Source organism: Anopheles funestus, chromosome 3RL (assembly GCF_943734845.2).
Source record: "Anopheles funestus chromosome 3RL, idAnoFuneDA-416_04, whole genome shotgun sequence".
Taxonomy (NCBI): domain Eukaryota; kingdom Metazoa; phylum Arthropoda; class Insecta; order Diptera; family Culicidae; genus Anopheles; species Anopheles funestus.
This window is the reverse complement of record NC_064599.1, coordinates 74,635,545-74,655,194: the sequence shown is the minus strand read 5'-3', so window position 1 is coordinate 74,655,194 and position 19,650 is coordinate 74,635,545. Positions and strand designations below refer to the sequence as shown.

At 38.6% G+C, this 19,650-nt stretch overlaps 2 protein-coding genes and 1 non-coding gene across 16 annotated transcripts in view; 1 reads left to right on the top strand and 2 right to left on the bottom strand.

Moving 5' to 3' along the window:
• The window catches only part of LOC125766943 (ryanodine receptor), a 39,901-nt gene extending 34,781 nt beyond the window's left edge, over positions 1 to 5,120 (bottom strand). For 7 of the 12 annotated variants that reach the window (XM_049433047.1, XM_049433048.1, XM_049433052.1 and 4 more), the window contains exon 1: positions 4,642 to 5,119. The gene's annotated coding sequence lies outside the window, so the exon portion shown is untranslated. Of the gene's footprint in view, positions 1 to 4,641 lie in introns of all 12 variants that reach the window. The other 5 variants (XM_049433041.1, XM_049433043.1, XM_049433050.1 and 2 more) reach the window with 1 other exon arrangement.
• Positions 5,121 to 8,966: 3,846 nt separating this feature from the next.
• Trnae-uuc (transfer RNA glutamic acid (anticodon UUC)) lies at positions 8,967 to 9,038 on the top strand. The gene has a single exon. It is a non-coding gene; the product is annotated as a tRNA-Glu (tRNA).
• Positions 9,039 to 9,141: 103 nt separating this feature from the next.
• LOC125766954 (nephrin-like) overlaps positions 9,142 to 19,650 on the bottom strand; it is a 264,053-nt gene continuing 253,544 nt past the window's right edge. For 2 of the 3 annotated variants that reach the window (XM_049433078.1, XM_049433079.1), the window contains exons 18-24: positions 17,804 to 18,004; positions 16,431 to 17,021; positions 15,496 to 15,780; positions 12,009 to 12,154; positions 11,805 to 11,925; positions 11,245 to 11,339; positions 9,142 to 11,136 (exon numbers count right to left, since the gene is read on the bottom strand). In XM_049433078.1, the coding sequence (XP_049289035.1) occupies positions 10,585 to 11,136; positions 11,245 to 11,339; positions 11,805 to 11,925; positions 12,009 to 12,154; positions 15,496 to 15,780; positions 16,431 to 17,021; positions 17,804 to 18,004 (1,991 nt within the window). In that variant the 3' untranslated portion in view covers positions 9,142 to 10,584. Of the gene's footprint in view, positions 11,137 to 11,244; positions 11,340 to 11,804; positions 11,926 to 12,008; positions 12,155 to 13,824; positions 13,972 to 15,495; positions 15,781 to 16,430; positions 17,022 to 17,803; positions 18,005 to 19,650 lie in introns of all 3 variants that reach the window. The other variant, XM_049433080.1, reaches the window with a different exon arrangement.

Sequence of the window (19,650 nt, the reverse complement as noted above, 5' to 3'; positions counted from 1 at the left end):
GATGGGGGGTGTGGCAATTGCAGCGCAAAAATTGTCAAACAAACTGCTACTTCATACTGCCTAGTATGGACATTTTATGGAGTTATTAGCAATAATAACAATAATAATACTAATAATATGACCGTTAGGTATGTAGGACTTCTCTGTTACTCTCTTGTATTTTACCAGGTTCCGGAAACAGATGGGGTGTCTTTGTTACTCTAATCCATTTTACCATGTACAAGTACCTGGTTACTTTTGGACCTGGTCGTCGGCCTAAGTATCCGGTAGCTTTTGGACCTGGTTACTTTACGTGTTATTTTATCAGGTAAAAGTACATGGTTACTTTGGGCCTGGTCGTCGCATTGAATTCCATAGTGTGTACCTGTTCGCTTATGTACCTGATGTAATCAGTTTTTTTTTTAATTTCTGGACCTGGTCAGGGTCGTTACTTTAATGTAACGGTTCCGATTCACCAGGTCCAGTCGTACTTTCCCATCACTTAATGTAACTAAGTTAATAAAGCATAAGATGTTTAAGGAATAAAAACTTTAACTGCTTTTACTTGTTGTGTGATTGAGCATAAAGTTGGTATGTTACGTTTATTCCAATAAATGTAATACGTCTATTTTATAATATTCCTGATTTAAATTGATATCAGAACTGATGGTAATAAACGACCGATCGATTGGATTCTTTATGTTTAATTTGACAGTTTCCCGGAAGGAACCAAATCCTAAATTCACGAGATTTTTCAAGTTCATAAAATCAAAGAATTTTATTACAATTTTATTACAACGTATTATTCTCTTGTAGGAAAATAGAAAGATACCAATAGAATGACATTTCCCTTTACAAAATGGTGGGATACCATGCGGGAAATTATTTACACTCTTCCTAAGACATTCCTTTAGTTATTCTCAGTGGCTCTCTCACTTTAGTTGGAATGAAGACAAACGAAAACAATCACCGCATAAGTGTTGCTTGGGTGCATTTAATTATTATAGCGCAGCCCGAACCGTCCTCGGGAATGCTTGCATATGCGGAACGGATGCTAGCAGCCTGAAAGGACATGATCTACATAATGAATGGTGTGAAATTCCAGGGCAGAGCTCTTTACTTGCATAGAAGTAGTTGAAATAATAATGTAAGCTAGATTGCAACTGCCATTTGTGATTATTCCAGCCATTGAGGATCTTATAAATAATTTATTAAATTTATTCAATCTATTAGCAATCGTGATTTTTTGTACGTTTGCCCATATTTTAGTGAAAAATATTCAAATAATAAAAATATTTCAAATCCATTATAGAACATCTAAAAATATCAAAGCAAAAGAATCAAACACATCACCAGGAAGTTATAAAAATATAAAATTTCCTTCTCAGAAAATCATTTTCCTACCAGAGGGATGTTTGTTGCTACAGAGCTGTAGAAAAATAATATCGAAAATGACTGTACGCCGTACATTAATATCACTCTGCGCTTACTTCATCGGTTTTCATACACTAATAACCGCTCTGCTAGCACATATAGCAGTATATAAGACACACAGCCTCGTCTCGATCATCTGTTGAGAGTGAAGAGTTTTGAGTTCAATGTTAAAAATAGCTCATCGTTCTGTATACATTGAACATTGGAGATTCGGTCGGCATATACATCCGGCCCGGTACACCACAAGAATCGGTGACAATGAACTGTTTTTGAAGCGATTCTTACACCATCTACCAGCTTCTATTGCATAGCTGCTAAACAATGGTTATGGCGTTTTGTTAAGTGTCCAACACGTTCGTTACACAGTATTATGAAATCGGATTATTTCCCATCGCTAAACCGTGTTTGAAAAAAAAATCATCTATTTGATGAATTGCCAAAAATGTTGACAAAATGTATGAATGAGTCTTATATTGGTGTTTGCTGGTTTTTGGCAGACTACTGTTAGGTGTGAACGTTGTTTTATGACTCATGGTAGATATCGTTAAATGTATTTTCTGAATGAAACAATTTATTTTTTTTCTTTTTTTTCTTCTTTTTTATACTAATCCTGCGCTTCCGAGGGGAATAACACAGCAGGACGCACAGCAGATGACGTTTTTCAAATAACAATACAGGAAATTATCGTTGCATAGATGTGAAGCAACATAATCTTCATCATTATGTCATTGTATTCATAGTAATTTAAAGCTAAACGGATATTACAAATAATCCATTCCACAGTTTTTATTGTGAATTTGATCCTTTGGGTTCTGTCTTTCATCGTAAAGAATATAAATAACCATCGAGCATGAGTAACATGCATATCGCATCTTAGTACGGAAATTAGAGAGAAGGAAATTTTGAATAAATTTATTTTAATTTAATAGTATATTTTTTTTTTGCTCGGTTTGAACGGCCTGGCCGTATCAAGAGTATTAAAAACAAAACTACAGCCTGAATAGTCACTCACTTATCCCCATGCAAAATCTCAAATTTCCAAAGTTTGAACGTTTTTGTTTCAAAATAATTTACAAATTGGTACTTCGAATTTTTCGGAGTATCTACGACAAGTAATAGCGATGTTTGTTACTAACACTGTTACTTTTGCTCTAGAATGAACTAACTATACTCATGAGTAAACGGCCACATCTGCCATGCAAATTATGAGATAGAAATATATTGAACACAAACCAAAAAAAAACTTTTGCTCGAGCTTCTACAGTTAGAAGCTTAAAACCTAAACTCCTAATTAAACTCCTAAATTAACTCCTAATTAAATTAATATTGGTAAAAAATAAGACATGATTTTCATTATCATCTAGAAACCGATTAATACCAGATTGGGTTCCAATTTAATCAAAAAATATGCTCGTATAGAATTTATAATAATTCAATTATAATTCTTATCAACGTCCAGTATGAAAGAACGTCTTTACACGAAAGATCCGGTGAAAATTTCAGCCCAGGATGGGTTACTTATGTTTAATTATCCAGCTACGATTACATAAATGGTCAAGGTCAGCCAGTAATTGGGGGCCACAATTCGTTGTGTATGTGTAAGTTATTAGAACTCAACTAACACAAATTCTGCAATCTCCCCACACCATTTGAATATGTCATGGTGGTCATCTTCATATTTATTAGCCCTATAGAGCTCTTTAAAGTTGTGACTTTACCAACATTTTAGAAATTTTGTTTAGTTTAATTTTACAATTCTTTTGAATTTAAGTTTCGTGTTTTGTAAAATAGTAGAGATAAATAAATACTAACCTTTTTCACATTGAAACAGCTGACTTTCTTTTAAATGTTTAGATGAATAATCCTTCTTAAAGTTAAATATCCAAAGCATCTCCGTATTGAAGGGGATCGTAGCGTTTCTTTCGTTCTCTATTAGCAACACTGTCTGTGACATAAAAACTAGTAATACAGCATAAGACACATGTCATGTTTACAACATAAATTTCAACCCACAAACAAGTATGCTTTCTCTCCAGCATCATGTTTTGCGCACACTATCAACACATTCCATTAAAACTGAAGACATTTCGAGCGGCTTTTTTTCACTTCCTTTTGTCGATTTTTGAGCCTGATTGGCTTGTTTGATTCACATCGATACACGCACACTAACGCTCTCACGCATGTTTTCACTGTGTTTTGTAAAAAACATGGCCCATACGCACATCTCGAAACGAAAATAAACTCTTTTCACGCTTTCGAAAGTGAGATTTTCTTCACTAAAGCCAGCTCACATCCTAGATGCCGGTATGGGCAGAACACGATCTACAGGCGCACGCGCATCTTACGCTTGTGCAAGCAAAACCCCCACTAACACAGTGACCGTCGTACGCACTCGCACTTGTACAACGGATCACAAAATGCATGGGGCAATTTTTGTTGTTTTCGCTGCTGTTGTTGGCTAACTTTGACCCGGTACGACACCCGGGCATACAGGCCGAGGATCGCGACGTTTCGGAACAAGAAGAAGTTGTATTCGGTTTTATACGGCTACGGCCGACTACGCTGGTTGTTGTTACATTTTTGTATCTTCTTCTTCCTCTTTTCTGCCACTGTCACTGTTGTGTGAGATGGTAACCACTCTTCGGGGGGTTTTCTTTTTTGCTCAAAACCGGGAAGAGCAAAGCAAAAACCATCGGCCGGTGGCCGGTTCGATGGTGCTCTCGTGGAGGTATTTAAAAATAAAACTTTTCACTTGCCACTTTTGCTAGGCCAACTTGCCTCTCTTTTTTTTTTACTTGGGGTTTGAACCACTTCGTACACGGAGCCATAATATTATTTTTCACAACCCTGGGCAGGAGGGTTTTTTTCCTTTCGGAAACATCCGGAAGCTCAGGATTGACAAGCAGGATTGATTTAATTTTATCCACCACTGGGGTATGAACGCACCCAATTTAATTTAAGTCGTGACGGATTAATATTTGCATCACGCACTGCACTACGATTATCTAACAATTAATTCATTCACTTTGCATTGGTTGCGTTCGATGAGCAGGTTGCGTAGTAATGGAAGCTGTTGCTTCACTCACTAGAACTTAGAATAACTTTCACGATCACACTGGATCACACTGGAGCACGTACGCATGCACTAATTATGAAACAGCAGCAATCGACGAAAAACCCGTAATCCATGGCCCGGGTTTTCTTTTGGGGAAACTACACATCACCTACCTTCCCGGCAACGACCGACACACACACACACGCACACTGGTATGCTCAGCGCACCCACTGGCGCAATGAGGTGGGCGACGGTGAGGCAAAAACTCGGCTCGATGTTCACTCTTCCACGGCTCGACTACGAATGGGTGCGTTCCTTGGGGTCGATATTTTAAGATCGTCCGAAGCGCTTGTCTTAAACCGTCGTACGCGAACCTCGAGAAGCGACCTGTCGACGGGGTACACCACGGTGTACCAAAAATATCACCTAGCCTGGTCGTCCCCGGGGGCAAACTGCTACTGGCTGACACTTCCGAGCAACCTGCTTTTGGGATCGGTGAGTTCATGAGTATTTTTTTTTTCGAACCGCGGATCTTCGTTTGAAAATATTCGGTAACTTAATTTTCGATGATGGGCACTAGGCAATTCTTTCTTACCTCAATCATACCTCTTTCGCAAATGTGTTAAAGTTATTTAGAAAAAATCGATTGTGAAATTCATACGTATTTTGTGGCATTTAATGCAAAGAGATCGTAAAGTGATGTTGAGAAGGATGTAAAAATAAAGTAAAAACCCTTCGCTATTTAGCATTTCCGCAATAATAGCGATTAAATAGTAGAAAAGGAATGAATGAAATTATGATTTTTTCAATAAAATGTAAGATCACGCTGCAGAAATTGTAAAATTTTATGTCTTTTTTTAAAGCATAACGATTTTTTTAATTAAAATGTTATGTTAACCAAAAGTTAAATAATAAAGATTTATTTAACAAAACTGTCTTCATTAAGGTTATTAAGATAAAGCACTTAATAATTATTCAAACAGAACTTCAAAAATGGATTAATTGTACAAAAACAAAGCTTAATGATTGAATACGACAATTTTGTGTTAATCATGTTTAGCATTTTCATGGCGTAAGATAGACAATTAATTAAATCTATTTCATGTCTACAAAATCAAGTACATTTTAGATGAAACTCCATTTTTTTTGCTTTCGTTTGATGTGCAAAACAGCAAAGACAGTTCAAACATGCAATTTTATTTCCTAGAGCTATTAGAGATTTGAAGAAAAAAACCGTATCGAGTGTATTCTTAGTTATGCTATTTATAAAGCATAATCAACCACAACAAATCGTTTAAAAGCTCCTCAAGGTGGTGTATGGTTTGCGAATTGAAATGGAAACAACTTGATTCGAACGAGTTGCAAGGTTTCGTATTGTATGGTTTGAAACAATGTTGAGAGGTATCGAAATTGTGATCTTCATATCATGTGGAAAAACATTAGTATTTGACATGTGTTTGAAATATAAAAAAGCAATTAACAAATTTAAACGTTTCACAAAAAGATTGAAATAAGAAGTAAATTTTTCTTGATTTAAATATATCAAGAAAGTTTTTTTTGCCCCATATTTTTAAAATAAGATTCTAAAACTCACATTTGGTATGTCTAATAATTTTGAATTAAAATTACGTCTTTCATTCCTTCCATTAAAATTTAATGTTATTAATGACTAAATAGAAATAAAATGACACATCAGCTTTTTACCACTTAAACCTTCATTTTGAAGTAAAAGTAAGCGAAACGATTATAATCGTTCCTTTTGCATGCTGCCCGTTATAACATCAATCAAACTGTCTGGTAATGAATGTTGTTTTGCCTTTTCGCACACAACCGCAATGAAAATGCAAATATCGGTTTGGGGTGGTCAGAATTTCAATCCGCGCTTCACAGTTCATAAAATTGTAAATGTATCACTCTTGCCACATCTTCACTTGTACCGTCAATATTTGAACTGATTTTATGGTTCATGCTCGAAGCAGGTTTGGTAGCATTTTTAGCAGCACAGTAACGTTTTGCCTTTTTTTTGTTCTATTTTGATGAATCACGGTGTGGTGGAAACATTCCACCAGACGTACAGGACAGTGTGGAGAGTAAAGTTTTCAACAATCATTTTTCACCTTCCATTCAAACTTCACGTTTTGCTCGTTACTTCCATCGTACGTTTTGCTCTTTGTAGTATGGCGTCCGTTCGGGGGTCTGCTAACTTGCGTGCTGTCCGTTAGGGAAAGCGATTCGTGAGCTAATTTTATTTATGCGCGCGAAAATCTTCCACGCACAAACGCTCCCGTTCCTTGCGTGCGGTGTAACCACACGCACACAAGCCCTTGCCACGGTGAAGAAACACAAAGGGAAATGTTTATAAACTAGAACAACGAATTTTTTTAAAGAGGGGATAGTTTTAACAAAAAAGAGAGAAGAAATTAGTTCTGTTGTAAATTTTCCACCTTAAATTTGGTATACAAATTCCTTTTCTTTTCAAAAGTTGGCAACGATCGTTATAAGACAACTTTACAAATAAAGTAACATATCGGGCACCATCAATGTGCTATATTTATTACACTATCGTTGAGGTTGAAAAAAAAACACACGCAAAACGCTGCATCCATTCCGAGAGTTAACTGCACTTAACACGATGTAGCTGATGCTCTGCTGGCAGGAAGTGTTGGAATGCGTTTGAATAATTGATCCATCAAGCTAACGTTCGATGAGTTGTGTGGCAATAAATAAAGAGAACAAGGAAGAAAAAAAAAACTACCGTTCCGTTTCCGTGTGCCACTTACAAAACGGCTCCCGTTTTGCTTTTCACTCTTACACACAGGACGCACCACGGGACGTAAGGAAATGCGTGGCCTTCGGTGGCCTTGTTTCGATCTCGACTGAAAACCTACTCTCGACTGTTGCAGTGCTCGAGCCAAAAAACCGAACTTACTCAATCGAGATTGCGGTATCGAGATGAGCAGGGTTGTATTAAACCTTGGACATATGTTGTTCTGTCATCCGAGTTCATTCCGTTGTTTTGAAGACGGGATTTGATACAAACTTTAAATTGTTAGTTATATTTTGTTTGAAATTATTGGAAATTTCTTTAACAATATTTAATGTTCCTTATTTCATTTATTATTTTACACACCCCTTTTATGATTCAGTGGGAAAACCATCTGGGAAATGTACAACAACTTAATTTGGTTTCGCATGAAACCACTACATCCACAGGCCGCAATGCTGCATCAATGTATGTGCTTTCGTTCGTGTTTCGAGCAGTTACCGAAGTTGTTTCGCTGTTACTGCAAGATTCGACCATAACAAATGCTTCTCGCACCCTTGGGCGCCATATTCCTGCCCTTCAATCCGACGCTTCCCACTGTCCGAGGCAATGCTTTCGGGACAGCTGGATTGCGGTCTGGTTGACAGCATGCGCAACAGCTCTGAAACGGGAGGTTTGCTTTCGGCTAGCCGGCAAAGTATCACACCCATACACACGCAACAGGCACGATAGGTACAGTAAAGTTATTTAACACTCCGTTTAACGCATTGTAGTCCTCGGTTGCATGTGTTGGATATGGTGTAACATTTGTTGATTAGTATTTTCGAGCATTTTTACTCTGATATACCCCTTACGCGCATGCATGCATTGGATACTCTTGCTGGTTGTATGAGTGTACAGTGTAACAAGCAGCAACGTTGCTTAGAGACGGGACGATATACGGTCGGTACTGTTGACGTGCGAGTGAAGCATTACTTTCCGCAGTATCAACCTCGCTGATTGATCAGCTGTTAGGACGTGGGCGGAGAAAAGGAAATGGAAAATTTATTTTTAATTCAAAGCAACAAACTTGCTCCGAAGGAAATTGTTTCAATGGTCAATGGTAATGCAGCTACTGGGGATGAGTGGAAAGGCGGAAACAGTTACTGCAGTGCATTGTTTACATTTTGAATGCATTGCGTGGAGTCATATTTAAATTATTACTGTAATAGCTGGTACTTGTGTGTAAGTGATAAACGACTGTTTTGTACAAAATGATTATGAAAACCCGTTAAGATCGTGAAATAAAAAAATGAAAGTGTAGCATTTTTATTTGAAATTGTTTTTAGTTTTAGTAATACTATTTTTTTTAGTAATACTATGTTTTTTTTATTCAAAACTAGTAAAATTAGGTTGAAACCACCAAGAAAATAGGTTTTAATGTTTTTTTTTATAAAACACCAGGCGTCTCCATTAGAATGCACATAAAGGCGTTCTATTTAAATATTAAGAACCACCAGGCGTCTCCATTACATTGGGGGCTTATTTTTAATATTATTATGAATAGATTATTTAGAGTATTGGCGATACCAAACATGTTCTCGCAAACAAATTTATGGTAAAAGAATATTATATATTTCAGTAGACTAATCAAATTTTTACGAAAAACAAGATTAGAAATAGAAAACAAAATTCGGTCGGTTTTGATAAATGATTCAAGGATCAAGTAGCAAGCTTACCTTCAATTCGTATACCTCCCATATGGTCTAGTGGCTAGGATATCTGGCTTTCACCCAGAAGGCCCGGGTTCGATTCCCGGTATGGGAAAAAACTTTTTTATAATTTTTTTTAATACAGATCAATCCAAGAGTGTATCTTTGATACCTCAATGTCATCATTAATATTAAAATAAAATATTTAAAACACTACACAGATAATGCACAGATTTACTTTATTTCTTCTCAAAACTCATACATCATACGATTGAAGATCAAATCTGTCGTCATCGTCGTTAAGTTTTTTTTACACTTTAGCATTACTTCATCTCTGTAAGCTTTGTTATGTATTTCTAAAGAGACTATCTATAAGAAATGTGTATTAAAACATTTGTTTATGCTACTTTTCTGCTATCTACCATTTCGATGTACATATGCTGTTAGACGGCCCATATGCGCTTGATCGTATGTATTGCACGATTTAAAAGTAATAAAATGTAATGCACATCCAATGTTTGTTTGACGCTGCAATAATGAGATCCTTCTAGAGGTATGAAAGAGTGTATATAAACCACAAAAGAGATATCCTTTACTATTATAGACTGTAAGTATATTATATTTGTCATAGAAGGAGTTGTAAAGTAAGTGTAGAAAGCGTCTGTGTTAATAATTCTACAAACGTTTTGACAGTTTGATGATCAGTTTTGCAAAAAATAAGACCATTTTCTCTCATGATGTAAAACATATATGTAAAGAGATGAAGAATCTCGCGAAACTGTAGTACATTACTGTATAGTTTTAAAAATTATTGCAAAACATTTGAATTTTAAAATTAACCATTAACTCCTGTAAAATTGGTTCTTGCTTATTGACATGTTAACTTCTCCGGCGGCAATATTTATATCTTTGGCCTATAATTTCTTTAAAAATGCTACTAAAATGTATCCTTTGATATTTTATATTTACAAGAACAGGGTAACGCAGATCAAATTAAAACAAATTAAATTGCATCAAACCTTTACTTAATAGTACAATAATAACGTATATGAGGTAATTTGAAAGGGGTTTTAATTTTAGTAAGAAAACTCTTCAACAATCAAATGATTAAATGGTAAAAGAAACCCTTGTATTGAATGGGGTTTAACAAACAATTTTGATTTATTGTCAATTGTTTCCAATAACATTCAAAAGGAATTGTTTTTTTTTGTATACTGGAACAGAGGTTATACCTATGAAGAAATTTAAACTGTATCTATTAATTGCCTATCGCTTATAATTGACAATGTTGACCCAATAGATGTTCATTTGAATGGTTTTTTTAAAATTGCGTTTTACTTTGGTAGTTTACATGGTTTCTTTTTAGGGATTAAATTTGAACAAATCAGTTTGTAAATAATTGCATGCAATTGTTTTTCCACATTATATTTGACCGATCTCAATTTCACTTGGTACACAAGAGAAACAAAAACCTTAACCAACTTTTTTGTTTGTCAATCTTGTATCCATCTTTTACGCGTAAAACGGAAAGTAATTTTAATATTTTGTTTTCTTTTCAATTACAAATCGATTGCGTTTGCTTCTTTTTAGCGTCACCAACCTAATTATGTTGTTACACACCGCCATTTTAATTATACGACTAGCGACGAAAACTAGCCGCACTAAACAAGATGCCCGTCTGAGTCGGTATATCCAACGGACACATTGTATGACGCCAAACTGGAGCTAGCTGGCGGATCGTAAGCTCCCATCAGTAAGCTACCACCGGAACTGGAACCAACGTTCAGAGTGTGACCGTGTGGTTCCATCATGAAGAAACCACTGCTTGGCCCAGCGACGTACTGGTCCGATGGGATGGGTGATGGATTGTGTACACTGTACAGCTGGTGTTGGTGTGGTAGTGTCGAATAGGTGTGACTTCCGCTAGCGGAACTATTGCTACGCTTTGGATCTTTCAGAATACCTTGCGGTTGCTTCGGTGTCGATTGGACGGCTTGCGAGATGCTGGCACTAAGGTTTCCGAGCGGAATCGTCGAAGATAGACTGCCGTCGTGCAGGTGGCCAACGGTTCGATGGTGTGTATGATGCGTTACGTCCGGTGGTGGTACCATCGTTCGAGCGACTCTTCGTAACGTTTCGGAAGAGCTTTCTGCTGGTGCTATGGAGGCTAGTACGGGTAATGGAGGTGTTGGAAACTCAACACCTGGATAATCCTGAAATGGAAGAAAAGAAAACAGCGCCATTTTTCAAATTGAGCTTTCGGAAGTGAGCGAAGCTTTTCAGAAGCTTTCATTTTTATAATGCGTTACAGCGTTACATACCATCGGAGGATAGAAGCGGTCGCTATTCATGTGATAGTACGAACCATCCATAGTGGAGTTTTTAAGTCTTTCGGTGGGTCCGGATTGATCATATCCTGAAAAAGTTTAGATTGTTTATAAAATGTAATAAGTTTGTGAATGTTCTCAGTAGAAAGGAGAATAAATTTGCAATAAATGCAATATATGAAAATACATGAAATAAAAATCAAAATGTTAGTTTGAAAGAACAATAGTTGGATAATTATTTTATACGAAATGTATATTTTTGTTTCTATTACATGGGCTTGCTTTAGATAAAAAAAGTTAAAAAAGAATGAAGATTAAATATGTAATGCAAAAATTAAACGAAAATCAAGCTTTTCCTTAAAATAGGAGCGCTTATTTTGCACAGTTGAAAAACCCTGCCTCAGAAATATTTCAACGCAATTTCATGAAATATTTCACCGTACCCTAGTAATAATACAAGAACGCAACTTTTTGAAGCTTTTCATGAAAATTGTTCACTTTGAAATTCATCTTGAGGCTCCATGAGAAAATTATAAACTTCAAACTAAGCTTACCATTTTCAGTGCCAGTATTGCTAGCGTAATGAGGTAAGTTACTTTCTTGCTGATATCTTGGTGGTTGCATTTCTCCACCATCGATTAGATACGTGGATACTGCCCTTTTCCGTGTTTCATCCTGTAAGAGAAGACAAAAGAACAGATCGTGTTGTTAACAGCAATAAGAAAATGTACAAATGTAAGATTGTTCAAGGCTCTTACCATAAAATCTGGTTGACTACCATCGTTTGAATATGCGTCGCTTTTCTCCGAAACGCTCGACAGCGTCTCACCGGTGACTGTATCGTTGTACGAACTGGGCGCATACATTTCAATTGTGGCCGATTTACTGTTCGGATTTGATGAGTCTAGCGTATAAAAAACAATCATACATTAGTTTTAATTATTTATGCGTACAGTGCGTGGTTCGTTTCCGTTTGTTTACCCCTGAACGGTGGTTACTCAATAATAATCATAACATTGTAGCTAGTATCAATTGTACACTTGAGTGTATAACCATTAAGAGAGTGTCTTGATTTCGGTTTCCAGCGTATCATAAATCAATCCCACTAATGGGTCCCTTTCTGGTGGTTTTGTGGTAAAAATGCTTCATAACAATATGATTGATAATATAAGATTGCAAAGTAGATAATGGCATTAAAAAGCTATGGATGAATTAAAAACAAAACCCGTACACACACACTCCCACACACACAAATAGGAACCAACCAACAACAACAACAACAGTAATCTCCGATTATGTCACATTCCTTCAGAGCGCACAGATTAGCCGGAGGACAATTTTGTGTACTGTTTTCACTGATGATATCAGTTCGATGAAAAGTTATAATCATGATTGATGTTCCCGTTGACACCTGTGGTCTCGTAAGGCTTTGTTACACCACCCCGAGAACCTCCGGACTCCGGCAAAAAAAACCGTTTCCTAGTCCGGTTTCCATACTACGCCGCCCATAAGGCTTTAGAGATGTCTGATTTGTGGTTTGATTGTCGGGATTATCAGCCTGAGGGTAATCGACACAATTTAAATTATCACACCTCTGTATACTTTGCGGCGCTTATATACCGGGTTGGACGTAGATTAAAGATTGTTCATTTGTTTAACGTGTTGTGCTTGATGCAAGCCTAATTTATTGCACAGTGCGATGACATATGCAAACTCGCCTAAAGCGGTTGTTTATTAATGGAAAAGAATTTTTGCCAGTGTTGTAAAGCGGGATGTATTTAAATGATGTAGAGGGGAAAAAACAATCAAATTATTAGTCATTGCTTGCAGCGTGAAGCTTTGGTTTAATTCTGTTTTTGTTTTGTGCTTCCACAAACTTAAAACACATTAAAAGTAGATTGTTATGGTTGTACGCTCCTGAAGCTATGCAATTTATTTTCAACAAGCAACTGAAGATTACTAAGGTCAATACATAATTCGGGACAGAAAAATGGTTTCTAAAACCAAGTTTAAAAATTCAAACCAATCATAAAATTCGTGCTGTTTTTTGCATACTTTCTGGCGCTTTGTGCACAGTAGTAGTAGTAATATTTATTGATGGATTACATTTTCTGTTCAATTACATATTTCATATTGGTTCTGGTAGCGGCGCTTTGTGCACAAATACGCTTTAAGTGCTATTTTTATAGTTAAAAAATATTTAAGTTTAGTTTAAAATTTCCTGCAATTTCACTGCGCTAAAAATTGAATCGGTTCAATCGAATCAAAATTTCGTTCAAAATTTTTATTTTAAATAAACAACAGCAAAACGTGTTGTATCGTTTATTTTCCCATCAACTGGCTGATGAATGCGATGAAACATCTGGTTGGGAGAAAAATTGAGCTAAATAAAAAAACACCCAAAACACTACCGAACTGGGCATAGCTGTGAACAAATTTAAGCTGATGTTAGAAAACATTCGTTTGATGTACAAGCGGAACAGTATAAGATCGGGGGGAAAAAAGCTCTCCCACTTTCAACAAGGATTTAAGTGAAGAGACGGTGGTACAAAAAATGAGTTCGGTGTAGTTTACCTTTAGCCCGCTTCCTCACGATGAAGCAAGCCACGAGGCCAGCGTTCACGATCAGCAAACAGAGTCCGGCGAAGGCGAAGCAAAATATCACGAAGCTGGGCAATGCTGCCTTTTCGCTCAGCTCCACCGGAATCGTTGCGTCCGATCCTGTTTGGTTTTTTTTTTCATTTTGACCCCGCACGAGCGCCAGACCAGTCGATGCGTAAATGCGTCCGTACGGTGTGCGCCAATCCATTCGAATGCGTTTTTTGACATTCGGCAAGTGCGCGAGGTGCGTGTTTTATCAGCGTGAATACCGTGGAGCAGCAACAGCAGCAGCGTGGTAGCAGCAAATGAAACGAAACAGAAATAAATGCGAAACGAAAAGTAAAGTTAAACAAAGCTGAATCGAATGGAAAACTGTAAAAAAAAGGTAAAATGCGGATAAAATAAGAACGAAAGCAAAAACATAGCAAAAAAAACAGAACGAAGGAAAAACGCCAGCAAAGTGTTTTTCGTTTTGGTTTGGTTTTTTATCACTGTGTGGGAAACATTTACGCAGCTTAGTTGGTGGTCAGTAAGAACGTAGTGGTTTTTGGGGTTTTTTTGGTTTACCATAATTGCAGAAGGAATGTATTTTCAGTACGACAAATTGAAACATTTTGAGAGCATTAGTGTGAAAATATTCTTAAACTATGTAACAATTTCTTAAATCGACACAATGATGTAATTTTCTTCATGGTCAAAAATTTAATTTTCCGAGTATTTATGTTGACAGTTGCTTACGTTATTAAAAGAAGGCGATCTGTTTTATCCGGGTACCTCTTAATCGAATATCTGTTTATTCGTGCTACTAAGAAATTAAGTAATATAATGTTCAAAACTCCGGTCCGGGGGCGGTCCGGTGGTGCATGTGATAAACGGCGCCAGTCCACACGGTCGGACCGGGTTCAAATCCCATCCGGACCGTCCCCCCCTTAGCAAGGACTGACTATCCGGCTACGTGGTAAAATAAGTCTAGTAAGCCAGAAATGGCCGGCGTGACCTGTAAGGTCGTTAAGCCAAGAAGAAGAAGAAGAATGTTCAAAACTGTAATTTTTCAGCTGCACGATTAATTCGGAGCTGCGCGGTTAAAAGGAACCCAGCATTCAAGGCGTTCCTTTGTTACTTTTATATGTGTCGTTAAATTATCTAGTCAAGTCCCAAATGAGCCCAGATAAACGGTATTTTGTGCTTTTAAACGTAACAACGAAAAAAGAAGCATTGAAGAAATGATTTTCGTCTACTGTTTGGCACCAGCACAAATCATAACACTGTACAGAAAGTTTCACCACAACAGGTAGCAGTTCATTCCGTCAAGCAAATAAAAAAAGAATAAGCGAAAGCTGAACCCCAAGAAAGCGAAAGGATATTAAAAAATAATTAACAACAAATCCATCCCAAAACCCAGCAGCAAACCGCAGGATGAGCGATGAGCGATGAAGAAAATGTTGCGAGGTAAAGCTGACTTAACGACTATCCGATGGGCAAGAATGTACGCGTCGGAATTGGATCGGATCGACCAATGAAACACGCGAAACCAAGACACTCTTACAAAGCGAGAAAGAAAAAAATGTTGGGAAAACACACTTCCTCAGGTTGGTAAGCAACCGGAAACTGGACCGTTCGCTGATGGAAGGAAACAACCATTACCGTCACCACTGATGCCACCACCACTAGTGTACGGTCCGTTGCTGTGTTTGTGGCCGCGGCGTGTACGATGTGTACCGGGGCTCGTACCGGGTAGTCCACGCCGGTAGAGACAGAATCCGATAAGAAGGATATTGAGCAGCACCAGGCAGATGCCGGCCGCGACCCCAATACCAAGCAGAAGCAACCCGGACGGTCCGACCGATGATGAAGGTCCCAGAAAGGATGAGGATTCCATCGGTGGCTTACTGCCGAGCACGGACGATGCGGTATCGGTCGGTGGTGGTTCTGAAACGGGTATGGGAAATCCCACATTTAAGGATGATTCTGTGGCCAGGGATGGGCAAAAACGGTCGTAAGAGGGGGGGTCTCCTCTTTTGTTGCTCTAGTTTTAATCGCTAGCCGAGTGAACTGCCATCCACAGTGAAGCGGGATTTGTATTGTATTCGGAAGGACGCGAACAGACGCGAAGTGGACGAAAGACACAAGAAAGAGCAAGCCCTTTACGGTGGGTATCCGTGCCCGGGTGGCCATGGGAAAGATTCGGATTAATTTCAGTTTTAATTAAAAACCGTTGTAATTTGAGTGAAAGCGTTCGCTGTGCAGAAAGAAATATAGACTCACTCTCCATCTCGTTTACACACTTGGTGTTGCTCACACCTATAGACACACTTGGGCATAGACGCTTCCGATGGCGATATTATAGTACTTTTTGTTTCTTCCTTTTTCTTTAGGACCTAACAAATTTGATCCCTCTACCGACAGCGACAAACGGTGACGTTTGCAGAGTTCATCGATCCAGCACGCATTCTGATGAATCTTACTTTGGTGGGAAAAACACGAAAAATAAACCAACAAAAAACCAAAACAGAAAAACCAAAAAGAAGTACGTCCGCTTTCGCACTTCCTGGCGCTTAAATGAAGTTAACTTTAATTACCTCTGGTTTGGGCACGGGTCAGATCCGGCAGGTAACGGCTCTCTCCGAGCACGTTGGCGGCCATGATCGAGAACAGGTAGAGCGTGTTGCTACGCAACCCGGACACGGTAAGCTGTCGAGCGTTGGCGGGACCATCCTCGTACCGGTACCGTTCGGAGGATGCTTCACGGTACCGTATCCGGTAGCTGGCACGATGGCCACCATCGAAACCGGGCTCCCAGCCGAGCGTAACGCTGTCGTGCGTTACATTCACCACGCTAAGGGTGGTCGGTGGTTCTGGGGCCGATTTTACATCCAGTCGGCCCACACCGGCACCACTTCCGAGATCGTTCTTCGCACGGCACTCGTACTCACCATAGTCGGTGGAGGAAATGCGCTCGATTAAGAGGATGGATTCGTACGTTAGGGGATCGAGCTGACGCTGGATAGTATGGTATTTGGACGTTTGGTTGACACTCAGTTCCTGACCGGATCGTATCCAGTGGAAGGTGGGTTCTGGAGCGGACTGGGCCCGACACGGTAGGCGAGCTTGATCACCGGGGCCGGATGCAGCTCGAAGCATTGCGGGCGATTTGTCTATCTCTGGTGCAACTGTCGGTAGAAGGAGATAGAGGGAGAGAGAGAAAGAAGGTGAAGAGAGATGACGTGTTTAAATTTAGATTTGAAGAGTAAAACGTAATAAAACACTTGGGTGAGGCAGTGATAATTTTCTAATATTATTTCTTTAATTTTAATTACCTAAAATAATGGTTTATAGTTTCGGAAAAGAATTTACAGAGAAAAAAACAAAATTAAAAAGAAATTCTAATAGTTTAGCCATTTGAAATGATTGTTAAAATATAAAGGAACAATTTTGTAATGAGGTTTGCATACATTTGGGCGTATTGTTCTTTGTTGTACGTATAAAAATTTTGAATTTTGAGTGATTGAAAATAGGTTTTAAAAGACTTTGTTGTTACTACTCGAGAAATGACTTATAGTTTTGGAAAAGAGTTTGAATTATTTTAATAAAAACAGGGTTGTTATGCACGCGAAAATACGAATTTTTTTTCAGACTGACTTTTATAGCAAAATCTTTAAAATATGTTAAAAAAATGTTGTAGAACTAATAAGAAAATTTAAAAAATTTAAAATGATATATTTGATATCAAATGTTTGGTATCGTTTCTAATGTTAATTTATACTTTAGATATTTCAGCCTAAAAGTATGCAATTCAGTGTCTAATAAGCTTCTCCCGGTTCTGAATTCTACGATTGCATACTTTCAAGCTCAAAACGAGTGTTAAGTCTCTTAAAAAATAATGTCCATTCATTCAAATGATACTGAAGAATTGGAAAACCCATAGATACCCCAAAATAGACCCGATACCTACATTTGACGATCAATAGAACATCACGGTTCGCCGGCTCTCCAACATGATTATCGACGATGCACCGGAAATTGCCCACATCCTCCCGGTGTACATCCTTGACCACCAGCGTACCGGTTGCGTTGGCGTAGGCCGTGGTCGTTTTTACCTTCAGATCGTACCCGTTGCGCTCCCAGCGTACGTGTTCCGGCGTTAATGGGTTTCCTGGAACGATAGCGCACCAAAAAAAAAAACGGTTAGTGAAAGTGCAACATAAAACCAGGCAATCTTAGGTTCAAAAATCCGTTGTCCATTTTCGCTGAATCCCGACCCGTTGGTTTTGATGCGATGTTTGTTGTCGGTGTCGGAGGACTGGTTAGTCTGGTTTTTTTTGTGTGCTTGTGTATGTTGTGGCCGGTAAGGTTATGAAAAACTCGCCACATAGGTGGGCATCTTTCAACCACTGTTCAGTCGCACCCAGTATGACAGTATGTTTGCGTTTGCCATTTTGAGATGGGAAATGTTTTGTTTGTTCGTTGAGTGGGTTTTTATTTTGTGAAGCAAAGCTTTTTTTTCCAGCGCTACTTTCGAAGCAAATTCACACATGCATTCTCGAGCATTTGCTTGGCGCAAACTGCCACCGCCAGAAGTGCATACGGTAACGGTTTGGAGAGATGGAATTTGCGTTATTTCTGGTACCTTGGGTTTTTGTTTTTTTTTGTGTTTTCTATCACTCTTCCCGCCTGTCAGGCTGGGTCGTTTCAACAATTTCCTGCATCCGAAGCACTTGAGGAAACAAAAACACGGAACTCAAATATGGCTCCTCGTACGATTCGGACCATTACTACGCAAAAGCCATTTATCGCGTGTGGCCAGTTCGTGACGGTAGATTGAAGCAAACGAATTTTTGGTTGGGTGTGAAGTTCGTTTTTGCTGTGTCTTTTGCCCTCGTCGTATGAAATCGCTTGTCAAACGCGAATGCTGACCAATAGGAATGGGCCTCATATCTACCTAACCCGGGACTTTGGAATGAAATGAAAATAGGCCACAGTCATATTGGAAAGGTTCAACCTATGGTAGGGGTTGAAAATGCAAATGACTCCAAGGACCTGGGCAAAAAAAAAGGTTACTTCACTAAAAATCGTTTGGATGGGTACGATCAGGCAGGGCAGTATCCCAACATGGCTGACTCGGGCGCCAGATCGCTTGATCTAAAATACGGATTCCAACCGGCTAGTTCCCGGTGAAGTTCAATATGGCGCCCAGGGTTTGCTTATTTTACGTTATGGTTACCGTTTCGTTTACATATCCAACAGCCATGCAGTAGTAGTAAAACAAAGTACACAAAAAAGATAATCAACTGCAGTTGCACGTGCAAAGGGTGTGGATTTGAGTTTACACCAAGCATGAGAGGCGAAATAAAAAAGCTGGAACCGAATCTAAGCTCGGGCAGGATTCGCTTTTTTTTGCTGCGGTTGCCACTACTGGATGTTGCGTGCTTGTTCATTAGAATGTGCATTCCGGTGGAAAATTCCTTCATAAACCAAATAGATGGGTTGCAGATGGTCAAGCAAAAAAAAAACTCCGAAAACTCTCAACAAGTATTGCATTGCCTGTACCTACCAGACGTAGAATCAAAGCGCGTGTACAGACGGGCTTCTTTTAATGGCACATCCCGTTGATATGTTATTGCGACCTGCTTGCCTGCTACTGAAGGTCATATCTACTTTGTGCTTCGTGTTGTGCTATGCAATTAACGCGCCATGAAATGTTCACACATAAAGGCAATTCGAAAACGCTCCTTCCCTATACCCCATACCGATCTGTCTTTTGTGGCACAAAGGGAAGCAGAAATAACTCGAGTTGACACT